Source organism: Poecilia latipinna, unplaced genomic scaffold (assembly GCF_001443285.1).
Source record: "Poecilia latipinna isolate Pla-1442-1.1 unplaced genomic scaffold, P_latipinna-1.0 Scaffold80, whole genome shotgun sequence".
NCBI lineage: Eukaryota > Metazoa > Chordata > Actinopteri > Cyprinodontiformes > Poeciliidae > Poecilia > Poecilia latipinna.
In genome coordinates this window covers 18,244-28,465 of record NW_015112696.1, presented here as the reverse complement: position 1 = coordinate 28,465, position 10,222 = coordinate 18,244, and the positions used below count along the sequence as shown (strand labels likewise).

General features: G+C 40.1%; 1 protein-coding gene across 6 annotated transcripts in view; it reads left to right on the top strand.

The window, feature by feature from the left end:
* The window catches only part of LOC106937418 (TLE family member 1, transcriptional corepressor), a 29,524-nt gene extending 21,807 nt beyond the window's left edge, over positions 1 to 7,717 (top strand). For all 6 annotated transcript variants that reach the window (XM_015018968.1, XM_015018960.1, XM_015018951.1 and 3 more), the window contains exons 11-20: positions 639 to 788; positions 884 to 1,022; positions 1,370 to 1,569; positions 3,104 to 3,180; positions 3,345 to 3,594; positions 4,416 to 4,663; positions 4,831 to 4,978; positions 5,136 to 5,286; positions 5,393 to 5,469; positions 6,004 to 7,717. In XM_015018968.1, the coding sequence (XP_014874454.1) occupies positions 639 to 788; positions 884 to 1,022; positions 1,370 to 1,569; positions 3,104 to 3,180; positions 3,345 to 3,594; positions 4,416 to 4,663; positions 4,831 to 4,978; positions 5,136 to 5,286; positions 5,393 to 5,469; positions 6,004 to 6,111 (1,548 nt within the window). In that variant the 3' untranslated portion in view covers positions 6,112 to 7,717. The remainder of the gene's footprint in view (positions 1 to 638; positions 789 to 883; positions 1,023 to 1,369; positions 1,570 to 3,103; positions 3,181 to 3,344; positions 3,595 to 4,415; positions 4,664 to 4,830; positions 4,979 to 5,135; positions 5,287 to 5,392; positions 5,470 to 6,003) is intronic.
* Positions 7,718 to 10,222: the final 2,505 nt, after the last annotated feature.

The following is a 10,222-nucleotide window of genomic DNA, read 5'->3' as shown; positions in this document are numbered from 1 at the left end:
TGTGTTCAAAAGAGGTGGTTTTTTTTTTTTTTTTTTTTTTTGAGTAAAACTATTTGTACTCCTTGACCTTTTTCACATTTTGTCATATTACAACTTGAATCTTTACTGCATTTTATTGGGATTTCATGTGATAGAGCAATACAAGGTTGCCCATTTTCCAGTGCAGCTTTACCAAATTTCCTGATTCCAGTGCAAGAATAGCATACACACAGCATGGTGGAGCCACCTCCGTGTTTTACCATGCAGATTGTGTGTTCAGGTTAATGTGTGCTGTGAGTTTTCTGTCGCACATAGTGTTTTAATTTTGCTCCCCTTTGACCAAAGCATCTTCTTCCACATGTTTGCTGCTTCGACATGACTTGTAACAAAGTTCAAACTGGGCGTCTTCTTGCTTTCATTCAATAATGGCTTTCATCTCGGCACTCTTTTATTAAGTGGTGTAATGTATTTTTCAAAATAAAATCCATTTGTTCTGAGGAGAAATTACTTAGTCAAATTACACACTTTGTAATGGTTGCGGTTTCTTGGAGGGTTATTGTTGACTCTTTGCTTAGTTTTCTGATAAACAGGAAAATCTGTACATTACTGTTGTGGAGCAGCTTTATTCTCATGTACTTCATCGTTTGTTTTTCCATCAGGATGCAGCTTCTCCTCGCGGCACACCGCTTCCGTCCCCCAGAGAAAACGGCCTGGATAAGGCACGTCTTCTCAAAAAAGATCCTTGTAGTCCAGCCTCGACCGCTTCATCGGCCAGCTCCTCTTCTCTCAAGTCCAAAGAGATGGCAATGGTACAGTTGTCTATCTGCTTCACTGCGTTGCAGAAAAACACAGTTTATGACTGAATATATTGTCTTTATATTCTTTGATTTGTTTCCGTTTGCAGCGAGATAAGGCTGGGACCCCTGGTTTAAAGTCTAGCACTCCGACACCCAGAGGCGACTCTACACCTGGTCCGAGCTCCACTCCTGGGGTCAGACCAAGCCTATCGAAACCCCCGTCGATGGAGATACCCCATCCACCAAGTAGGTCTTGCACGAAAAAATGTTTTAATCACTGTTGAAACAATTCAAATGTCCTTATTATGAGTGAAGAGACTGAAAACATGCAAGACTTTACTCTTCTCAAATGGATCAAAATGATTTCTTCTATTTCTGTAAAACATCCTGCTGATGGTAATAGAAGTTTTCTTGCTCAGTCATTTATTTTTATGGCACACATGTACTCTCTAAATGCTGCAGTAAATTTGTTTCTGGAAGTTTAAGTATTTTCTCCTGATTTCTCTTTGCATCCTGGACGAAAACTGAGTTTTCATCAAGGATTTGTTTTAAACAAGAGGACAGACCTCACTCTCTTTGTTGCATTTCTCCAGCTGCAGGTCTGCGGACTCCTTTGGCGGTACCAGGCCCGTATCCGGGTGCCTTTGGCATGCTGCCCCACGCAGCAGGAATGAATGGAGAGTTAGCGGGTGCAGCTGGTGCTGCTGCTTATGCTGCAGGCCTGCACAACATGTCACCTCAGATGAGTGCGGCTGCTGCAGCCGCTGTAGCGGCGTACGGTCGTTCACCGATGGTGAGTAGAAAATTAAGCAATTTATGGAACATGCTAGGAATTTTTATTTTTCTTCGTCAATATTAAAAGTAAAAAGACAAACCGTACTAAATTAAACTTACAACTTCAGTATAACTTAAAGATTTTAAGTTATACTTACTTAGGATCTTTGTAAATACGACCAGAAACTTGCACATTCCAGGTTCACATGGGTGCTTGAAATTCTTGAAAGTGTTTTGTTCTCGTATCAGGCAGGTGTGTGAGAGAGATATTTCAAAACATAGTTTTATGTTTTACTGTCCCTCCTAAAGAATATAGAATACTGTCACAAGACGCTCTTAATAAATTGCATCATATAATGGAGAATTAAAACTGTCTTTTTTTTTTAGTTCATTTGTATAGTTTTAATCTCCAAATGTGGGGCTGCAAAAATGTGGAAACTTACCTTGAAAATGCTTGAACTTTACATTAGTAAAATTGCATAAACCCTGACTTCTTTTTTTTTTTTTAGAGGGGGAAGTTTAACAACTCTGTGGCTTCTTGCAACTTTTCTTTGTTTTTACTCCATAACCACCATAAAATGTGATTTAAAAAAAAAATAAAATAAAATCACATAAAAATGTGCATGAGTGGAATTAAAATGAAATATTCTCAAATGCAAAGAAAAAAACACAATATTAGTTAATTTTATATCTCCCCAGTGTGGGTATTAGTAGGATTTAGATTAATAGGGACTTGAGTACTAATACTTCATTGGGTTCTGTAGTGGTTCTTATTTTTTCCTTTGATTTTCTGTAAAAATCACATCTGGGCCTAAAGCTGCAGTCGGGTTCAAGCTCCTTTTTAATTTACTATCTCAATATTTATTATGAGTTGCAGCTTTGAGGAAGTATTCTTGATGTTTTAGTACCCAGAAGGTTTATGACTCCAACATCTGTGTAGCTCAGTTGACGTTGGTTTGCCTAGTTTGACAGTAGATCAAACATTTGCACTTTCGGATCTAAAGATCAAATTCACTTGTCACGCCTTAATCAAACATGGATGCCATCGATTTCTGTATGTAGGGAGTTCACTTTTTTGTTTTACTTTCTGTGTTGTATTTGTAGTTTTACTTGAACAAATTTACTTTGAGGTTGAGCGTTATTACAACAAGAAGGGGAAGAAATACTATTAGCTCCACTGACTGCCTGAGCATTTTATTTTCCAAGCTGTGTGAAAAGTTGACAAATGCAGAGCGTCATTCCACTGGTCTTTGTGAGCAATCAGCTCATCACTTCTGGGTGTATTTGCTCAGTGTTCATTACACAGTTTAAATAGGTTTAGGAGACACAGCTGTGTCTGGGCAACACTTGACTCGGGGTTGTGTACTTAGCAGCTCCATGAGTTTGTGTGTGTTGGATCAATGTGGGGGAGGAGGGCAGTAAAATCAAGTTTGTCTTGCGATCATGAGGGTTTGCGTTGTTCTCTGTAGGTTAATATTGACCTGTCTCTTTGGTATCTACCAATGGGACATATATGTGAACTGTCCTTCTAAAATGTGTCTCTTCTTTTCAAGGTTGGGTTTGATCCTCACCCTCACATGCGAGTTCCTGGAATGCCCCCGAGTCTTACAGGAATTCCTGGGGGAAAGCCGTAAGTACGATTTTGCTGCCTCGGATGCAGAAAAAAAAAACAAAAGTATAATTCCTAAAAGGCCATGTTAAGTCATTATAAAGTATATTCCTTTCACGTTGTCTGCTTTGTTTTACTCCCACAATTTTCTGCAATTAATTTTCTCTCTTCCTTTGTGCATTCAGTGCATACTCCTTTCACGTTGCAGCAGACGGGCAGATGCAGCCAGTTCCTTTTCCCCCAGACGCTTTGGTGGGACCAGGAATCCCTCGTCACGCCCGCCAGATCAACACGCTGAACCACGGAGAGGTGGTGTGCGCCGTCACCATCAGTAACCCCACCCGCCATGTTTACACAGGAGGAAAGGGATGCGTCAAGGTCTGGGACATCAGTCACCCTGGAAATAAAAGCCCCGTCTCACAACTCGATTGCTTGGTGAGTAAAGTTTGACGTTGTCTTGATTTTTTTTTTTTCTTTTTCTTTTGCTTTTCTTTTATTTGTTTTTTTATAGGATGTTTGGAAGAAAGCGACCACAATGAGTCATTTGGGTGAAAAATCAATTGTGGGGTTCCTCAAGGATCCATTATTGGGCCACTTTAATTCAACATCTATCTTTAATTACAGAGTACTACAATGTGACTCACTAAATGTATGCTTACAACACAACCTTATTCCTGTGTGTCACCACAGCCCACAATAATCAGTGAGTTCAAAATATCAATGACTTGATGGGACAGAAAGATTCCCTTCTGTTAACCAAAATCAGAAAAATAAATCATCCTACACAAGTTCTTAAATCGCTGCACTGGCTTCCTGTTTGACATGAAAGACTTTAAGGTTTTCTTATTGGTCGGAAAGGAATTTTAGAAAAAAAGCATTTCTAAGTTACTTCTCAATAATTTACCATGGAGCCCCCTCAGGTTTTCAGAGAACAAGTTGAGGCGTTTAGGGACTACGCTCCTCAGCTCTGGAACGAAAGCCCTGAAAAACTGGGATGTTCAGACTCCTTAGGACTAATAATATTTGTTTTACTGCAGTTTTGGTTCCAAGAGTCTCACTCATAAACTACTTTCTCAATTATTGAGAAATTAAAGCTTGAGATTGAAGACGGACAGCATGACTCTTCCGGAGCAAAGCGGCAGCTTTTCCTTCACTATTCATTTGTTTTAAAATAGTATTTGAATTTTTTAATTTTTTTATTTCTGTGTGACGTTTTTATTGTTCAACATGTATTCCCTTTTATCCTACATCATCAGAACCGAGACAACTACATCCGCTCCTGCCGTCTCCTCCCTGATGGTCGGACACTCATTGTGGGCGGTGAGGCGAGCACACTGTCCATCTGGGATCTGGCCACACCCACTCCCAGGATTAAAGCAGAGCTGACCTCATCAGCACCTGCATGCTACGCTCTGGCCATCAGCCCCGACTCCAAAGTGTGCTTCTCCTGCTGCAGTGACGGCAACATTGCAGTCTGGGATTTACACAACCAGACGCTTGTTAGGTAAGAGACGAGATGCATTGATTCTGCAACTAGAACTGACGATGTGGCAAGTTTTCTGTCGTAACTTTAAACGCCTCAGAAATCAACGGTTCTTTTTGAATTCCCTCTGGAGTGATGATGTGTCTTGGTTCTTTGTTTAACCATGACCTTGTGTGTGCATCCTGCAGGCAGTTTCAGGGCCACACAGACGGAGCCAGCTGCATCGACATCTCCAACGACGGCACCAAGCTGTGGACAGGAGGTCTGGATAACACTGTTCGCTCCTGGGATCTCAGGGAGGGACGGCAACTGCAGCAACACGACTTTACTTCTCAGGTGAACACTCATATCAGAAAATCAACTCTAATTTCTAAAATTAATAAAAGTTGCTTAGCATAGAACATATCAAGTAATAGTGAATAAATCCCAAGTGAAACAAAGCTACATTTTCCCACCCAGTTATAAACTCGAAGCTAATGCCGTTTCTTTCCAGATCTTCTCTCTTGGCTACTGTCCGACGGGGGAATGGCTCGCTGTTGGAATGGAGAGCAGCAACGTGGAGGTCCTTCATGTCACCAAGCCTGACAAATACCAGCTTCACCTACATGAGAGCTGCGTTCTGTCCCTGCAGTTTGCTTACTGTGGTAGGAAACTCTGTCGCACATTCAGGAATGTTTATTTATCTTAGGATCCCTCTTTGCTGGTGACGGCATGTTGTTGACAATGTGATTGTTTTTGTGTTCCGCACAGGAAAGTGGTTTGTGAGTACAGGGAAGGACAACCTGCTGAACGCATGGAGAACACCTTATGGAGCCAGTATTTTCCAGGTTGGTTGAAGGAGTTAAAACATTATCTGATTAAATATGTAAAACTGCAACCTTCGATTTAGCATCCAACTTTGATGTCCCGTTAGTCTTTCTCTACTTTGAACGTGACTCTATTTCAATATTTCCATGTCAGGGTACTAAAATATCAGCATATTGTTCACGCTTGTTGATGCTGAAAGTGGAAGTCGACTTTCCATTTAATGTTTTCAAGAAGGCCAGCAGATTCATTACTGCATTACTGAATATAAACTCTTTAAAGCATTGTAATATACAATATGAGAAACTGGTTTTTATGTCATTTACTAACAAAAATATAGATTACAAGTGCATTGAACATGCAACCACAACAAACCCATTAGTTCAGACTACATACCAAAAATGCAACCTTCCTACTCCAGTTGTTTGCCATCAGTGTTGCAGTTTTATAAAGGATGTTGTGATAATTACTCTATTAAATGATTCATAAAATATTTTGGTTTCACTGGAAGCTTTTGTTTCTTACTACTTCCTTTTTCCTGCTTGTATTTTTCTCAGTCTAAAGAATCCTCCTCGGTGCTAAGCTGTGACATATCTGTGGACGACAAGTACATCGTTACTGGATCAGGAGACAAGAAGGCCACTGTTTACGAAGTCATCTACTGAAAATACAACAAAACCCACAAACATTCACAGAATTCTGATAATGTTCACCTCGACTCATGAAGAGGGGCGTGCACATTTTTCTATTCCATCTACTGAAAAGACACAGATATTTGATCTGCAGATATTTATTGTGCCTGTGAACATGCCTCTGTGACCACTGGGAACCTTTGTGGAGCGGGATGTTGGACGAGGAACCGTGTAGCTGTTGGCAGCTTCTGCTTTCTGAGGTGGACCAGCTGCTGGTCGGTGACCAAAGGGGAACTCTGTCTGGCCGGACCCCAGGCTCCTGATGAACACTAAACTCACTGTAACAACCAGAGGAAGATGCGGAAAAGAGAAATGAGCAGGACAGGCGGAAGAAAACCGACAGATGGCCGTTTGGCAGTGTGTACAATATAAGCTGTTCTGTGTTTTACTTCATACTGTTGTTCTTCCATCATGGACATTGATGACTTTTGACCTCAGCTTGCGTCCCTGACACACCTACCATCTAAGGTGTCTTAACAGTAACTCGTTTTTTGTTTGTTTTTACTAACTGCACCGTAGCAGTAGCGGTCCACCCATGCACTGTACTTTTTATTGTTAAAACGACTCAAATGGGATGTTTTGATTTATTTAACACAACGATGCCACAAATGAGCCACAATGACATAATTCACACAAGTTTCAGACATGGAAAAATATAAAAGGCGTACATTGTCTGAAGAATTTTCAGTGTTACAAAGGGACCTAATGGGGTTTATAACTGGGGGGATATTTCTTCTCTAATCCTGTTTTGAAAGAACAATTGGTGAAAATCTGAAGTAAGAGTTTAAGGGATTTGATTTAATCCTCAAATTCCATTAATGCCCTTTTCATAATTTGCCCTATTAGCATCTAATTTCTACCTTACATTTTCACTCTTCATACTCGCCGTTTTCTCCAGGGTATTTACTAAAGGTTAAAGCTGTTTATCAGTGAAAAGGTGTCGAGCAGTCTTACTGTGATTTACTTTTTATTTCCCAGAACTTACTATGTTTGAGCTTAAGAGTCCACAGATTCGTTCTGTTAAAAGTTCATTCCCATCAAGCCTTTTGCCGCGAAACACTCTCAATGTCTTATTGTTTGAATAGTTTACGCTTTGTAAACTGGAACCAACTATGATTATTCTGTCTGCTGGGTTAATTTTCCTGAGTTAGTGGGTATTTTTGGTTTTAAGAAAAGACCATAAATAGTAAACAAATGATGCGATGTCTGTCAGATGGTGTCACTTGTTCTAACATGTTGAGATAAAATACTACCGTGCTGGGAGGGGTTCTCTCTTTGCAAAGCATATTTTAACATTAGAAGATTAAATTATTGAAGTCATACTTCAGGTTAAGGAGGAATTTGTCATTTTTACAAAACTCATTACCTTGTCTCTCTCTTTTTTTTTTTTCTTTTTTTTTTTTTTTTGGGGGGGGTCTGTAAAAATGTATATATCTTTTTTTCTTTCCTACCAGACATGCTGTAGAAATGACAAATTGTTTTTGTACATGTTTTACATTTAATCAGGAATAATTCTAAATGGTCTTAAAGTAGCCAAATGATCGATTCGTCTCAATAAATGTGAGGTTTTTTTTTTATTTATTTTGTGTATTGACTTTTACTTTCTGATTTGGTCAAACATGCTGAATACCTTGATCTAATCAATAGGATAATTTTTAGAACTGAACATCCATATAAAACATTTTAGACTCGTTTATTTTCAAATGATGATCATAGAAGTTATATTACCTCACAGCTTCATAATCATAATTGTTGTCCCCCTCTGTATCTTGCTTAATTTAAAGCAAGCTGAGCAAAATCTGCAAGAGGATGCAGTGATCAGAGAAAAAAAAAAACATCTCAAGCAACATCAAGGTTTTGCTGCTGCAGCCGCTGAACAAGAGACCAAGACCGACTCCCGACTGGGAGAAAGTAACCTAAGCTTTTCCAGATCTCAGTAAACACCACACAAAAACAGATTTGTTCTATTAACCTTTCTGGCTAGAACATTTAATACTTTCTAAAGACTAGAGTACAGAAGTCCTGGGAAATCTTCATAGATCAACTGCTGTACATCATCACAAAAAGTTCAGCCCAGACTATTTGTCAAAAACAACATGCAAGAACAGAATTTAGACATTTAGTTCTTGCGGCCCTGGGCCATACTTAGGCCTTCAGAAAAGCTTCACTCTTGGCTGTGAAACGCTCCAGTGCTTGATGAAAACTCAAACAGAATCGCGTTGTCCATATATCCTGTTAATAGAAACCTCAAACGGGATCTTTCACAGTGAAACTCTGGTGGAGTCGAACCTGCACCGGACGAAAGCTTGACTTTGTGGTGAGGAGGTGGACAAAGCTCTTCTTCTGGTTAAAAAGAGAACAAATGTTTCTAAGCATTTGTTAGAATCGCTGACAGAAGCCTAGAGCCACAAAAAACACGACCCTCTCAGCAATTCTGTGCGATTTAAAAACCTGCTCCACCTCTCCACAGAGCTTTCATTTAAGTCAATCCAAACCTAAAATTTATTTCAGGATTTTAATAAAGATGTCTTCCCACTGAATGTAATGTTCAAATCATGCAGTTTCTTATCCCTTTTATTTTTTTAACCACAAGCTCTCGCGTGTTGCGATTGTGTCGAGCTGGCGACTAAAACAGTACGTTCTTGTTTTCTTCTTCGACACGTTGCGTTATAGACGTGCTGATAAAAATGAAAAGCTTGGGCAGTCTGCTGAGCCAATCAGAAGGGGCGAGACGTGAGCGCTGTGTAGGGCTGTGATTTCACACACGGTTTTATTTTTATGGCGATATTGTTGTAGTGAGCTTCAAAACAGAGCAGCTGTTCAAATCAACTGTGTGTTAAATAAGTGAATCCAATCCCCTGCTTAATACTAACTCCAACAACAAACAGACCAGCTCTGTGTCTTTCCCCTGATGTAAACTGTATATCAGATTAATTACTGTGAATGTATAATTCTGTCTATCCCTGGCGCTCATACACACAAAATCTCAAACACACACACACGTTTGTGTTGCTATCTTTGTGGGGACTTTCCATTGACTTCCATTCATTTCTACAGCCTAAGCCTTACCTTTACCCTTTTCCTAACCCTAACCATCACATACCTAACCCTAACCAAAACTCAATTCATACCTTAGCCATAAATCTGACCCCTGACCCAAAAACAGGGTTTCTCCTTGTGGGGACCAGGCTCCGGTCCCCACAACGTAGTATATGTCAGGAAAATTGTCCCCACAAGGTATTACAAACACACACACACACACACACACACACACACACACACACACACACACACAGTTGTACAGAAAGAGGATTATGTGGCAATTACAACAGTCGCATTGACAAAATGGAAACTGATCCTTGGAGGGGGGAAAAAATGGAAGAAATGTCACTCCAAGTTCTCAGTCCATCCAGAGATTTCTGAGCTCTGAATCACAGCGTTCTCTTTTGATCATCACGGCTGCTGCCTCTCTCCGATACGCAGACGGATTATTCCCCCTAAATCTCCCAAATCCCTAATCCTATTTATCTCAACGCCACACAAAAAAGGTGCTCTCTGCCTACTGCTCAGCTTATGCGTACAGTATGGGTGTAAGTACGTCTAAATTCATTTCTATATCTGCGAGAGCTTCTTTTACTCGTACATTTGAGCTGTGTTTGCCTCAAACATGGTTCTGTTTGGAGTTTAAGGCTTCAGTGTTAATGTACCATGATCCACGTTCAAACCGCTCCTGTAAGAATATCTATAAATAATCAGGTTGTGCATTTGTTATCAAGCATAGATCAACTTTCTTGTGAATCTGGACATCGAGCATCAGTTCCAAAGACAGGGCTGCATGTTGCATAGTGATCATTATGGCATGTCTGCAAATTATCGATGGCTGCATGTCTCTGAACAACTAACCAGGTTTGTCCATTCTCTAAAAGCAAAGATCTGTAAGAAGAAAAGCTGCGGCACACCTAAATCTAACCGAATTCCCTCAAATCTGAGCAGAGGATAACAAGTGTGCAGCTGTTGGCAGAGTGAATAAAGCCAGGCGTTTAAAACCATTACACCCAGTTACGCTCCTTTCAAGCAGTTGCCT